The sequence below is a fragment of the Peromyscus maniculatus genome, chromosome 17 (assembly GCF_049852395.1).
Source record: "Peromyscus maniculatus bairdii isolate BWxNUB_F1_BW_parent chromosome 17, HU_Pman_BW_mat_3.1, whole genome shotgun sequence".
NCBI lineage: Eukaryota > Metazoa > Chordata > Mammalia > Rodentia > Cricetidae > Peromyscus > Peromyscus maniculatus.
This window is the reverse complement of record NC_134868.1, coordinates 54,900,137-54,915,594: the sequence shown is the minus strand read 5'-3', so window position 1 is coordinate 54,915,594 and position 15,458 is coordinate 54,900,137. Positions and strand designations below refer to the sequence as shown.

Below are 15,458 nucleotides of genomic sequence, written 5' to 3'. Positions count from 1 at the left end.
TAAGATGGCAGGGCAGAGAAAGGTATAAAAGGTATGAGGAAACAGGAATTGACTCTCTTTAGGCTCAGGATTTTGTAGGGTTAAGAACTACTGGCTGGCTTGCTCTGCCTTCTGATCTTTCAGCTTTCACCCCAATACCTGGCTCCGGGTTTTCTATTTATAAGACCGTTTAGCAATTCATGTTACACTCAACCCTCTGCCCATTTAGTCATTTGCTCAACAAATACTTCTTGAGAACTTCTCAGAGCTGATGATTAGGAGGGGGGAGGACATGTGTTTGTACAAGGAAACCATGCAGGGAAAGGTTCCCGGTGGGAATAGAATGAACCCTAGGGCTCAGAATAGGATACCATGTGAGTAGTAGGATAAAAGCCAAGAAGAGCTAGAGCGGGAAGTAGGGGGTATCAAGAAGGATCCTGGTACTATGAGTATGATGAGTATTACTAAAAGGAACAGAGTCTAAAGAAGTACACACAGAACCCCAGCAGCCAGAGTGGTGATTCACCAATTCCCACTGTGAACCCTTGACCCGGATCTGTCCAACAAAGCTGTTACAAAGCAACCATGGTACTGGGACACTAATGACATAAAAGACAAGAAAAGAGTGTGAAACGCTTAGACACATCAGGAAGAACAAGGGTGACCCAATAGCATGTCCTGCCAGGGGGGGGAGGAAACAGGAGCTGTGTGCACCAAGGACTCAGGAAACCTCACAAGAAATTCTCAAACCCAGGAGTCCTTCAGAGACCCAGATGACAGTGCCCTTCCCTAGACCTTCTCAGTGCCCCAGTTTCCACTCTTAGACATTGATTCCCAGTCAGATGAGGAAAATGCCATGCGTTTATGCATAGATACCGTAGCTTCTCAGCATCAGCTTTTCTTTCCCCTCTTGTCTCATTCCAAGTCAGTAAGAGGAGAACACATTGGGATGCTTCGTCTTCTGATGATGGGACATCCTGACCATGCAGATCCCCTGCATCCACAGCTTCCCTGTGAGTACACCAAGCCACCCTACCCCATCTGGCCAGAACCTGCCCATTTACTGGTGTCAGGCTGTGTAAGCCACAAGCCTTCCTGATCCTTCTCAGTGTATGTCCATCTTTCCTCTTTACATCTGACCCCAGGACATTCCAGTGCTGACCCTCCATCTGTATTGTGTCATTGTCAGATGGCCAGCTGGTGTGCTTCTGCCCTGACATTCCTGAAACTAGACTCACCATCACGTCAACCATCTATGTACCATGACCACCATCAGCTTATTCATCAAGAGTGCCTAAAGCTGCTATATCCAAACATACCCCTTAGGGCAGTGGTTTTTCAAGCTGTGGGTCATGACCCCTTTATGGGTGGAATGACCCTTTCACAGGGGCTGCCTAAGACCATCAGAAAACACAGATATCTCCATTACATTCAAAACAGTAGCAAAATTCCAGTTATAAAGTAGCAATGATAACAGTTTTATGGTTGGGGGTCACCACAACATGAGGAACTGTGGTAAAGAGTCACAGCATTAGGAAGGTTGAGAATCATTGTTCTAGAGGTAGGGTGAGTCACATAGACCTCACTTTCTTCACTCAGGGAATTCTAATATTGAGCCATTCACTGTAGCCATCAGTAAAACTGTCACCAATTAGTCAGGAAAACCAAGTGAGAAGAAGTCTTGATTCTTCTTCCTGGCTACTGGACCTGCTTCATAAGCACAAAATGAATGCAGCGCAACCCTGTAAAGACTTCTAAACCCATAATGCCAAATAAATGACGGCACACACCTTTGCAGATGGGCCTGCTCTGATTCCACGTGCCATCTTTGGTGCAGCGGATGGTGGGTGATGTTGGGGGTTCCATCAGGTAGCCAGGGTTGCACTGATAGCTCACAGTCTTGTTGAAGGTGAAGTCTGTCCCGAACTGGATGCCATTGGGCAGAGTGCCAGGATCCCCACAACTGATGACTAAGAGGCAGGTAGCAGGAAAGAAGGAGACAGATGCAAATTATCATGACAGGAACCAAACTGTGTGAGCGCTCTTCTGGGATACAGCAGGGAACCAGAGAGGTGCCCGGCCCCAAAGCACCGATTCCACCCACCTGCTGCCAAGGGGCTGTGTTTGGCATTGGGAACTGCTATTCTCTTTGATAGGTGGTGGTGTGGTTGCCAGTGGGTGCCAGCCCTTGCCTTCCTAATCAAGACACACCCATAGCTACAGACAAGAATGAGATAGCTTATTTCTCTTTTAACTAGGCTGTCTGGAGCCAGAGAAGCCTTGCTTTTCTCTATTGTTCTTCCTTCACTGCACAGCCTATCTGACCATTTAAACAGCTTCAGTTGTGTACATCAAAGAAGCGGACTCTTAAAAGCCTCCAAGAAAGCAGGGCATCACACCAAACTTATAGTAATCCTTTATGCTGATTTTTACAGGATCAATAGATTGAGAAATTCCATCGTCTCCCTCAGCTGTTGGGCTTCCTGGCCCCCCACCCCTGGCTCCACCTGAGCAGGTACTGACTTGTACAGTCAGGTGCTGTGCCTGTCCATGTCCCGTTGGCTGTGCAGTGCCGAGTCATGAGCCCTGAGGTTTTGTAGCCTTCCCAGCAGGCGTAGATGACGGAGCTGGAGAAAAGGATGCCGTCACTGCTCAGGATCATCCCATTGGTGGGGGTGCCCGGGTTTCCACAGGACACGGCTGTCAGGAGGCAAAAACAGTGGCCCAGAAGGGAGTTAAGCCAGGACCGAAGCTTAAGACAAAGGAGACCCGTGGGCACGAGTTCCTGATGGGAATGTGAGAACATTTGTATGGGATAAATTCAGTCTTTGTCTTACCTGACCCTCAGATTTATTTGATTAGCTACAAAAGTAATACCTGTATTTTCACATCTTTTCTGATCAAAACATGAATTTGAAACATTGAGAATCCAAATCTTTGCTACTCTAAGCTTGAACATACTTTTCAGCAATGTAGAATTATCATGATACTTTAAAAAGTATTATATGGTATTAGAGTTCAAAAACATCTTCCTTCGTAGCATTCTTTATTTGCTTGAAATCTGGAAAATTAAGGCCATATGTCCTATCTCCAGCAGAGTTCACTTGGGGAGCAGAGAATACCTCAGAAATGCAAGTAACTGTACCTATTGGAACAGAGTCTCCCTCATGTTATCAAATCTACCCACAGCTATATAATTAGTTGTCACATGGTTTCACTTTGTATTGTTCTCAAAAGTATCTTAATGTTCCCTACAGGCCCAGAGACCTCAGCTAATGGTGCTCAGTGCAACAGGGCAGGACTCTCATTCACTGTGGGCACCTTAGCCACCAAGAAGAGGAAATACCTCCTTCTACTGTGGACAGATCACAATGATGGCCTCAATCTTGAATATTTTGTCATTTGTATTTGAGACCATTATCAGAATAATTGTTGTATTTTCACCTCAGCCTTTGTTACAATGATGTGTAGAAGACAATAGGTCATGAGACCATTACTGGGTAATTAACAGGAAGACTACAGCATGACATTCTCTGAATGTTTGAAAACATTCTTGTATATTTAGTTGTTCCACTTTTAAACGTAGTCCTGAGAACAAAGAAAGATGCATTTCTCTTAAACTACAGAAGAAAGTAGTCAATTCTTATTTCATGTAGAATATGCACATAAGCTCAAGCTGAGTTTATTCTGGTTTGCAAAACAAATACAAAACACAAATATCAGTGTTTCTCCCCCTGTGTCCATGGCAGGCATAACTAATCAATAATAATCCACTTCTACAATGAATGTGACTCTGAACCTACAGTTCTTCCTAAGGCAGACTTTTCAACAATATCCTGTTTGACATTTATGTTGAACAGTGTTTACTAATTCACCCAAGGTTCCCTAAAATATAAATTAAAATTTCAAAGTGAAAAGACAACAGTGTTGGACTATTTGGAGCAATTGCTCATTCAATACATATTTGTTTAGCAGTTAGAATATTGTAGCTGCTGATAGAAAGTCTCTCAAAGAAAGGGATCACATGTAGTCTAAACTAGAACCTAAGAATCAACAAAGAACAGTAGTGATATTTCTACCTGATCATACTTTATAAAATACCCATGTGTAGAGCTTCCTAAATCACCTATGCAGGACAAAATTAGTCAACTAATTGATGAGAATAATTCACTTTATCTTAGAAGCAAATATATGTTAATGAGTTTCTACCATGATGATGCTATCTGAACACTGAGACATTTCCCTTCAAATATTGCATTCTATAAAGTAAGACTTACAATAACATTTTTCTATTTCACAGTAAAAAACACATTTATTGCCTGTCATACCAGAGAAACACAATAGAAGGCAGTGTCAACTTGTGTTTTTGAAGTGACTTTGATGACACACGACAAAAGAGGATGTGATACTTAAAGCAATAGGTTCTATTTGTAGTTACCAAAAAAAAGATAGTTTGTAAATTAAGGGTAAAAATTAATCATAGTCTATGTTTTCAGGTTTTGTTTTGTTTAAATACATCTTCTACTTCACATTTTGTTCATGTGTTTTGTTTTGCTAAGACACAATTTTATCTTACTTAATTTACAGTAAGATATAACTTAACTAATTCTAAACATTAAATTGTTTAATATCAACAGAGCCTACCGAGGGTGGTACATTAGACAGATGACAGCAGCATTGTACTGAACTCTGTGATTTTTTTCTGAGTTAATTTATAAAGACAATGGCTTCAAACTCTACCTGTAATATAATTAACTGTAAAAGGTTTAGTTAAAATACACCCCATCACTGTAATGTGTGAAATGTCACATGACCTGGCTATTAGTGGCAATGACAAGGTTGTAGCTCAGGTTATCTTCCATCAATACCACACTTTTATGGCTTTAGTTGAATTTAGGGTTTATCAAAATTATGAGGAATCGATAAAGATTTGTCCAATGCAACTAAAATCAAATGACATCATTATAGTGAATCAGCTTCCTGAGTGAGGGCCTTGGAAGCATTTGTTAATAAGCCTGTATTCAAAAAATAGATTACTAACCAAAGCCAACATAATGTCAGAGAAATCTATAGGCATGTAATATTAAAATGTCATAGTTATATAAATCATTTGATCTTTGTGAATGTTTCAAAAGCTTTTCTTGCTTTGTTTTTCATGACTCGTAAGTTCCTTTTACAATTCATTCCAGTTTCCCATGGGGTTGTAAAGATTTTAGTAGATTAAGAAGAAGCAATCACATCAGGATAGAAATAATCCCGACTAGGGAACATGTGCTTGAAGCCTTGCTTAACACTTCTAGAGATTCAGTCCCCAGTGGTTGACACTGTAAGAGCTTTTTCAAGTATTCCAAATTGCATAGAAAGTTTTTTTTAATCCATACAGAAAATATATCAGCATAATCTTTTTGAGAACCAAAACTTGAGAAGTTGGCTTACGTGGGTATCTGTTAGTTAATGGCATATCTGCCTACATTCTGATGCTATTTTCTGAACTTTGAGCAAATCATGATCAAACACATCTTGGTTCATCTTTGCCTAAGGCAGACTTCACAATCATCTGGCCTGGTACTATAAAGGACTCAGGATGGCCACCATTGAGAGTTGGACCATCCTTACCTCCTATGGAGATCAGATATACTCATTCTGGAATGCCACACAGGTTATAATCTTAGATTGCTTTGCAGCTGTTGTGCATGAAGGCACCAACAGAATGGAACCTGTCGGAACTGATGTACTCCCTGCCCATAGAGATTATGTCTTCTGATTGAGTTGCTTCTCCTCATTGTCTCTCAGCCTCCATTCACCTCAAGGATCCATACAACAAGGCCTCAGTCATAGGCTACCATAAGATTAGAAACCCACTTTTGAGGATAAACATTCAAAGGACAAGAACTAGTATGATAGGTCCTCTGGAGAGTCAGGGCATCTTTAGGGCTCACTCATAACCTGGACTGATGCTCTTAAAACTTTTGGGAGAAGGGTTCAAGTATACAAGTGATAAAATCCTCTAGGGATCCCTCCAGGTGGTCCCAGTCACTTAGGGATGAGTTATTGGCTGGGAGGACTGCAGGGCTTGAATCACTTACCCTCACACACAGGCTGTACCCCTGACCAGGACCCGTTCACCAGGCATGTACGCTCTGCAGAGCCCCGCAGCTGGTGGCCCATCTCACAGGAGAAGCGCAGAAGACTCTTTGTCTTAAACTCATCCCCAAGACGAGACCCATGTGCAGGGGTCCCTGGGTCGCCACAAAATCCAGGACTATTTCCTGAGGAGAACAAAACACAGAGAATGCATGGCTTGCTTAAATCAAGTTGTTTCATGTGAGACTTCTTAATATGCCTTTAAGACAGTCTATGCTTTCACAGTACTGTGGCATCTGGGAAGAAATGTTCTCTTCATCATACTTCCTAACATGTAAACTTAAGACAATGTTTCTCTGTCATCAAAATAAAAAATACGGTTAATGAGAAAATGTGATTCTTTGAGGAGAAGTGAAATACTGAGATGTGATCATAGCAGCATCCCAGGAGAGTGAGTATGGGCAGCAAGTCAGAAAGGGGGCCTTAGGTATACCAGTTACATAGGAACCTCAAGGTGTCTACTCTTCAGAGCTACATCTAGGGTTAATAAGTGTTATATCTAGCGTAAAGATCATCCACAGAGAAATTAGGACAATAGATGACACTGACTACTGACACCAGAGGTGAAGTATGGGAAAATAAAGTGGAAGCCTATAAAAAAATTCAACCAAGATAAGCAAGAGCTCCAGCAGGGCAATCGGAAACCCCTGCAGAAGGAAATGTAGAGATGGGCCTGTGAGGATAGGGCAGATGCTACTACCAATTGAGTGATAGGAATCAGGGGTAATGACAGAGATGCTGAAGCAGATGATACAGACCTATGTGATGTAGCTTAGTGATGAGATGAGGTTGAAATCATAGTGATCTATGTGGTAGGGACCAGTTATAATGGTGAGGATGATGCCAATCATGACTTACATAATGTGGCCTGCAATAAATAGATGGTGCTGATAATGGGGATGGTGGTGGTCTATGTCATGGGGACCAGAGATGATAGGTAGTGAAGATGATGCTGATCTATGGGGTAAGGACCAAAGGCTGTGGTGAAGATGTCCATGCTCCCTACGGTGGGGACCAGAGATGATGACAATCATCTGTACTAGTGGCATATTTTGCATCATTACAAGCATGCACATGGCTGTCCAATATTCTGAATGTAGGGCTCCTCACCTGAGCAGTGGGGAAGGGTTCCACTCCAGTGACTGTCTTCTTGGCAGACTCTTGTGCTATTGCCTGTGAGGATCTGGCCCCCTTTGCAAGAGTACTGAACTGTGGCTCCATATGTAAACAATTCTCCAGTTAGGACAGCATTAGCAGGGACCCCAGGATGCCCACATGATATAGCTGAAGATAAGATTAGAATACATGAAGATATATGTTTGGCATAGTAAGCCTCCCATACAGACAACCCCCCCCCCCCATATACACACATTACCCATTAAGGAACAGGACCTAACTATGTCCTCTAGAGATAAGAAATGGCTTTTTTTTCCAGATGGTATTTACATATCTAGTTATTGAAAAAAGGAAAGGTAGTGATGATGTAATTTTTTTTTTGACTTAAGAGAGCTTTGCTTAAAGTTGGAATTTACATGTCAGCTTTCAAGGAGAAAAACATCTCCCTGACTTTATCTATCTGGCTCTAATTATATTCTGTGTGAGCAGAATGGGGTTTTTTTTTTTCAAGTGAAAAGCCATACAATTCCATCAGAATTATTTCCATTACTTCTTCAGTTAACATGATAATCATACAGTTTGCTCAGAGACAAGATTCTATTAAATTTAGCTAATTAAGCTCATCTGTCTAGGAAAACAAGTCTAGCGAGCACACTTTTAGTGGGTTGTGATCTAAAATGTGTAAGTTAAAATAACAAATGAAAAATTGATTCCCCTTCAGCATAGTCTGAAAAAATTACCTCAGCATTTTCATTCACATCCTTAAAATTATACCTAACTGAGTTGATAATCTATTGTCAACATCCTTCAAAAAGACAAGTTCTAGGATCCAGATGAATAGAGTACCAAGTACTGTAAACTCTATCTCCATTTGCTCATGAATTGCCAAATACAGCTAGGGACAGATACAATGCAATGCTTCATGCAAATGACTAGCTAGATGGAAGCAGCCAGGCCCTTATTCAAACGCAAGGATTCAGCATTGAAGACTAACTCCCTTTGATTGCTAGCAACACAGAAGTGATGTGGACCAGAGAGGCGGGGCTGGAGCTGGAAGGCAGAGCCCTCCCCTGGGTCACATTAGCCCTCATTATCCATCTAGCATTAGCATTCATTCAGTGCAGACCCGCGTTTCATCTAGAGTCCTGAAAGGAAGCCAATTAGATCCAAAACACTGAAGTGTTGGGTAAATGACCAATTCTGGCTGAAATAAGAGAACAAAAGGAAAATAATCCAAGAAGCAAAGCAGCACGGAGACAAGGCGGAACCTCACTGGGGCATGTGGAGTTAGTTGTCCTCTGAGATGCTCCTTCTCAAACTCTTGTTGTTAAGGACAAGTGGGACAATGAGGGGCGGGGACCAGTCGGTCAAGGGACAGGGAGTTTGTTAAGTCCCAGGGCCTGCAGGTGGCGCACTAAATGAGCATCAGTGCAAAGGCTGAGGGAAGTCTCCCAGGAGTCGGAGAGGACAGTGTAAAAGGGAAGGAACAGAGACAACCAAGTTCCCTGGAGAATTCCCCAGTGTGGAGCTGCAGCGTGCCGAAGGGGAGAGACTGTGGCCTATTCATGGGGAGCTAGTCCTGTCTACAGTCACTGAGCACTCAGTACTCCCTGAAGCTATCCTTCCCTTTCTCTGTGGAAAGAAGCCATGGTGTCTACATTAGAACTGAAGGCTGTTCCTGTGCAGGGTTGAGAGGGAAACGCCCTTGAAGTGGGGGTGGGTGAAATTCTCCTCTACCTAGCCACCTACCCGCAAAGCCCTGCAACCAAATGGGGTAGAGGACTCCTGTCATAGTGCCACCCCTTTTCTGGGCATTGCCATGAAGGTGGTGTTTTGATTTTAAGGACTGCTCTGCTTCTGCCTGACTTGAGAAGCCCAGACAGCGATATTTTCTAAAAGTACAGATTACATTTGGAAGATGATCTTTCTATGCTGCAGGGTGGTCTGCTTTCGTTTTGTTTTCAAGGGGAAAACACCACAGTATGGGGTACACATAGACAGATACATCCTTATTCATCTTCATCTTCTAAACGGAGAGGAATAAATTCTTTGGGACCTTGGTGGCCATTTGCATTTTATCTGTATAGATGAGCACCTCCACCCTTCCCAGAGCTGCCCTTTCTGCTGGCTCATGTGAGGTTTGTCTGATGCTGCCTGCCAGCTGGGGTCACAGCTGGCTGCACTGGAAGGGTCGTGGGAGCCAGAGCCGTTCTCTGTGGCAACTCCTCCTTCTCAGTCACGGATGCTGGGTGAGCAGGTCAGAAGCCTACCTCAGAGCCCTGGGCTGATATTTCTAATCTGGAACTTCAGAGAGCGAGGCTGAGGAGGGAAGACGCTGAGATGATGGAAGGCAAAGAGTAGTAAGCCCGTCTCACAGACTAAAGCAGGCAGAGGTGGTCATACAGGGGCAGAGGTGAGAGGTCCCTTTCTCCCATCTTACGCTCATTTAAGTCATATTTGGTGATGTCTGTCTGACCCATGATAAGGACTGGCAGAAACAGTGATAGGAGAGGGAGAAGGAGCTAAAATTTAGTGTTTACACGACTATGTAGAAGTGCATTTCTATTGTTGCCCTTTCCCTTGGCTCTGTGGCCAGGAAGCCTGGGAGCAGCCTCGCTCACCTAGACACTTGGGTAAGGAGCGATCCCACAGGCCATTTGCCATACAGCTCAGGGCAGAAGACCCCAGCAGGTAGAACCCCTTCTTGCAATGATACATCACGCTCATCCCATACTCGAAACTCTCAGGAAAGCTCTGTTGCCCATGGCGAACCGCATTTTCCACAAATCCAGGATCCGAACAGTTTACCACTAGAAAATGAAACGTTTCATTAGAGATAGAGCTTTTTCTACTCCCCCCCCCCCCCAGCAGCAAAGAAGACTAAAGTTACATCCTTTGCAAGAAAAAGAAGGCCATGGTAGATTGTCATACTGGGCAAATCAAATGAGTCTCCAAAAGACAAATGTTTGTCTCCTCTCATTTGTAGTCCCTAGATTTCAAATATGGATATATAAAATCATATATGTATATAGGACAGGGAAATATGTGTGAAATTGTCCAGGGGACAAAGGGGAACAGAGGGTGGGGCTAAAAGAGAAGAGACACAGAGCATGGGGGAATATGCTCAACATATAATATATAGTTATGTGAGAATGTCCTTATGTAAGCAGTATCTTGTACAATGAATACACAATGAATTAAAAAAATAAATTCCTAAATTACAATAGGAAACAAACAAACAAATCCTATGCCAAAGTATAAAAGAATGTAAATTTTAAATCAACTTAGACAGTTTATGAAGGGAGAAGTTGATCTGGGAACTACCCCATGAATTCTTGATTCCTCTGCTGTGGAGAGAATTCCCACAGAGCTATACCTGGTTTGACTTCAGAGTGTTAGTACCTAGCCTTAATCTACCTTTTGTTCCTCTTTTTACCCTCTATGGGAATCTTGTCTGAGAGTTTCTCAAGGGTACAAAGCCTATGCAAAACTTAGTTGGGAAAAACCCAGCACACTGTGATATTCCTTAATCGAGAATTTCCATTTGGCATTGTTCCGTTGGAAGCTTAGTTAAGGTGTTTTGGGTATATGGAAATCAACTTGCTACAAGTGTAAATTAGAGAACAATAAAAACGGCCCTTGGCTGAGGGAGGGTGTCTCAGTCTGAGAGGCTCAGTCCCCCTGAAGCTGGGAAAGGCTAAAGGGTCATCCTTGAGGTGCCTCTGTCTCTTGATTCCATGGACCCTCGTGAACACCCACCCTGTAGATTGTATTTTTTCTTGTTTACAGGCATGTCAAGCATCAGATTGACTACTACCATAGTTCTGAAGTTATGGGGCCAATCTACTATTTCCTGAAATGATGCTTTTTCAATATAAATTCTAGATCAATTTTCTTCATTAAGTTTTTACATTCTAAAAAAAAAATGGTGAAATGGAACTGGCTGGCACTGGTTTGAATAGGTTTATTCAAGTACAGTGTTTGAGATCTGGGGCATACATTATTTAGCCACACCCACCTATACATATTTATGTGTGCCCCTAAGGGAATACTGCTGTCAATACACCATCACTGCAGCTGAAAATGGCAGTTCTTCCATCAACGCCTCATGGAAATGTAGGTTAGGCCACCTCTGATGGGAATCCTCTTGCCTCAGGAGGAGAGAGGAAGGCATTCTCAGCAGTACAGGACACGCTCTGGTTATGCTGAATGGCTTCCATTAGCCCAAAGGCCCATGGGCATCTTGGGAGGAATTAGCAGCAGGCATCCTCAGGTGCAGAATAGCAAATGGCCTGATTACCTTGTGCTTCCCCTACCATGCCAGTGAATGGGACAGCTGCCATGGAGCACCCTCTCCAGATTATTTCTGGCTCAGAAAAGAGCTGTGCACTGAATTCTCAGCAGCCACTGCACACACTGAGTTCTGGAAGCTGAAGGCAAACCTGTCCCCCTGTATGGATTTGATTCCTTTGCTGGATGGGAGTGGGGAGGTCCAGGCAGAGATGGGGTTCACCAAGACCTCTTTGGTGCCATGTTCTCTGAATTTCATGAAACTCTTGAACTTATGGATGAAAGCTTTGATTTCCCTGAGCTAAAAAAATGTTTATGGATCTGAGGAGGATATTTTTTAAGGTTCTACAATACTCTGTTTCTATAACTAAGTTGTAATCCAAACTCCAATCTAGCAGGGATGACCTAGCTGGAGGCAATCAAATAAACCTGAAAAATGGTTTGTAAAACCTGAAACAAACAGGTGTACCCCAGGCCAATGCTTGGCATGGCAAGCCTAATTCAAGATGAAAAGAAAAATGGTCCCTTGAATAGAGAAGCACTACCTCTATAAACTCTGAGCAGACAAAGTGCAATTAAAGTATCCTGTGATCCATAGAGCACTGTTGACATACCGTGGGCTGCCTCAGTAGAGTCTTTGGGGCCTGTGCTAGACAGGACACTCCCTTAGTATGATCTGTGCTGATGTACAAAAGTCTGGAACCCCATATTCTGCACAGTACTTTGTTAGCATTTATTGAGTTTAAGCTATGACTTCCTACATAGAGACAGGTTGTGTGTGTGTGTGTGTGTGTGTGTGTGTGTGTGTGTGTGTGTGTGTGTATGCATAAGCCTTTTCCTTTGCCTATACCTCAGGGCAAAATACTCTCTTCCTAGGCACATTTTTTTTTTTTTTTTTTTTTACCTCGACAGGTAGGCAAAGGGCTGCTCCACTGGCCATTGCTCCGACACTGGGCCCTGGAGGCACCCTGCAGCAGGTAGCCCGTGTGGCAGGTGAAATTCACAAGGTCATTCAGGTTGAACTCGCTGCCATTGGTGAGGCCATGGGCAGGATTTCCCGGGTGTCCACATGTGATGGCTGTGGGAACAAGGTCTATATTACTGTCCATGCTTAACAGGGCACCACGCCCACCTGGAGTCACTGGGAACAAATGGGTAGACATGAAAATGGATGGAAAGGGTTGCTAGCGACATCGAGGACACTTAGAGCCTTTTGTTGTGACAGTGGGAAGCAGCCTCTATCAGCAGAGGCCTCACCCGTCATCATGTCAGGACTAGTGCTGTTTACTCAGACCAGCAGAATGCCAACAAGACTTGGCCACAAAGCAGCCAAACGCACGTTCAAATCTTTTGTTTATCAAGGATTTTGAGGATTTCCCACCTGGTGCACACCAGCTGATGCCCTGAAGCTTTCATTCGGAACCACACTGGGGGGTTGTTTTCAGCTTCAAATGATAAACTATTCTAGTATTAAGCTAATCACAGGCTCAGAGAAAAGTAACTGTATGTGTGCCAGTGTTCTCCCCAGCGATCCCTGTCGTGTGACCTTGGGAAGTGTGATGAACTGCCCTGGTGGTCAGGCTCTACACAGCAGACATGCAGAGCAAGGTGGGGTCTGTCACAGGTGCTTTCAAAGGAACATGTAGGGCCACCGACTGCCCCTTTCCTCCTCACTTATCTTGTCAGTATCTTCTTCCTTGTAAGTGAAGCTGCATTCCTGACTCTATTATTATTTCCAGAGCACCATCAGAGACCACATCCACTACTACTCAGTCACATCTACACCTCTGCTTAATTCGTGAGAGGGTAAAGGCTCTCAGAAGCATGTGGCCTGGCAGGAAGCTGGCACCAAGAAGGGGGGACATCTGTAAACCCTCAGCGTTCACTCCTGAAGTCCTGGGTTTTGAGAACAGGCACAGCACGTAAACATCTTTTTTTTTTTTTTGAGTAAATGAAGGGTTGCTGCAAAACTCTTTATTCTTCCTGAAACTGATGATCTAATACCTGACAACATATAACAGTAAGGGAGTGTCCACACCCTCCTCTAATCGGCACCATTTCTCATCCTGAATGTCCTATGAATGAGCGTATGACATCAATCACAAGGTGCCTTTTAGTGAATTGATACGAGAACGTATGGAGGGCTGGAGTCTAGGGGGACAATATAGAAAATTTTCCTGCTGGACAGGAAAAGCCAGGATGGCAGGCTTGTACTTTGACCTGAGGCTGCAAGAGGGACAGATCACCACCACCACCACCACCACCACCACCACCACCACCACCACCACCACCACCACCACCAGCCATTGTCTTAGAATGTCATAGTCATTGAACAATGACCGAACTACACTGGAAAATGGAAGACTCCATCACAAACTCTACTCACGGACGCAAACAGGGGTCTGCCCCGACCACTTGTGGTCCTGCAGGCAAATCCTCACAGAGGTGCCTACGAGCCGGAACCCAGGGTTGCACTGGTAGACAACTGTGTCCCTGTAGCTGAAGCCATCACCGCTGATGTGGCCATTCACAATGGGGTCTGGAGAGCCACAATGGCCCGCTGAGGACAGACACAAAACAGTGGAAAACTCATCAGGGGATGTGTCAGCATGAGCCCATGGTATTCACAATTCACTTACCTTTGTTGTCAAGTTAAGAACAGAGATGAAGGCATAACTAACTGAGAATTTCCTCACTGACATATGTCCTTTTATTCCATATTATTGTTCTTTTCTACCTATTCATATTTTTCTCAACCACCGTAGGGAACTCTTATCTCTTATATAAAATTTTTATTGTCATCACCCCAATTATAGTTTTGCTGATTACTTATCCTACTATTTTCTTACTTCTATGGCATGTGATCTATCTTCATGAGTAAAAATCAAAAGATAGAGATGGGTTTCCTAACCCACGGGTCAGCAGAGGAAAGAAGAAAGAGGAACATACCCAACCTAGGAAATGCGACTATGTAACTATTTATGAAATTCCGGAGGGAGAGGCAGAGATCAGAAAATGTGTCCAGCTTAAGACATGTTCACTTGGGTCATCTGAAAGCCACTGACAGAAGAAAAATGTCTCCTCAGCAGTAGGGTGTATAACTCAGGTCATATTGAAGGTGATAGGAAATGTGGAGGAGCAAGCTCACTGATACTCAAGTAAGCAAACCAATGTCAGAATGTGCCAGTGAACTGAACACGGGAAAGGGCAGGTGGATGGAAAGGACAGCTTCAGGCCTTGCTGAACACACAGGTGGGAGGGACTGAGCAGGAAGGACCTGTGTCCTGTGTCAGGGAGAGTAGAGAGGCAGTTGAGGTTTGCTCCGCCCAGCTATGACCCGTCTCCAGGTACCCTTCTCTCTGGCCCCTTTTCTCCCTCCATCTCTGTCTCTTTCTCTGCCTCATTTCCTTACATACCTTCAACTTATTTTATTTCTTTTCCCATACACACAAATAGGTTCTTACTGACTCATCAGAATAAGAGAAGAGAAAGCAGAGGACTCTAGAAACCTAGGTTTTGGATTGGCCAGTGTGGGGGCGGTGGGGGGGGGCTGTCACTTTCAGTTCCCAAATGTAGAGCCTATGTAGAACACATGTGGATGGAAGTGGATGCATAAGTTCAAGTGAGTCTTCCTCTGGCCACAGTCCTTCCAGCAGAGAAGCCAGAGACCATCAGAATTGAGAAAAAGTTATCCAATTATTGTCATGCTCCATGAGGTTTCATTTTGAAGAATTTAGAATAGCCATCGGTATTTCTGCTGGAGACAACAATCTCTTGGTTTTCATAACCAAGTTCATGACCAGGAAGTGGCATCACAGAAGTGAGGGGCAGCACAAATGGAATAGGAAGGATAATGAACAATCCCAATCACCAGACTGATCAGGTTTAGAATCACCATGGAAACAAACCCCTGGATGTGTTTGTGAGGG

At 43.7% G+C, this 15,458-nt stretch overlaps 1 protein-coding gene across 2 annotated transcripts in view; it reads right to left on the bottom strand.

The window, feature by feature from the left end:
* Window positions 1-15,458, bottom strand: part of Csmd1 (CUB and Sushi multiple domains 1) — a 1,611,441-nt gene that overhangs the window by 23,962 nt on the left and 1,572,021 nt on the right. For both annotated transcript variants that reach the window (XM_042262873.2, XM_042262874.2), the window contains exons 53-59: window positions 13,916-14,089; window positions 12,434-12,607; window positions 9,861-10,049; window positions 7,234-7,407; window positions 6,066-6,248; window positions 2,503-2,679; window positions 1,770-1,949 (exon numbers count right to left, since the gene is read on the bottom strand). In XM_042262873.2, the coding sequence (XP_042118807.2) occupies window positions 1,770-1,949; window positions 2,503-2,679; window positions 6,066-6,248; window positions 7,234-7,407; window positions 9,861-10,049; window positions 12,434-12,607; window positions 13,916-14,089 (1,251 nt within the window). The remainder of the gene's footprint in view (window positions 1-1,769; window positions 1,950-2,502; window positions 2,680-6,065; window positions 6,249-7,233; window positions 7,408-9,860; window positions 10,050-12,433; window positions 12,608-13,915; window positions 14,090-15,458) is intronic.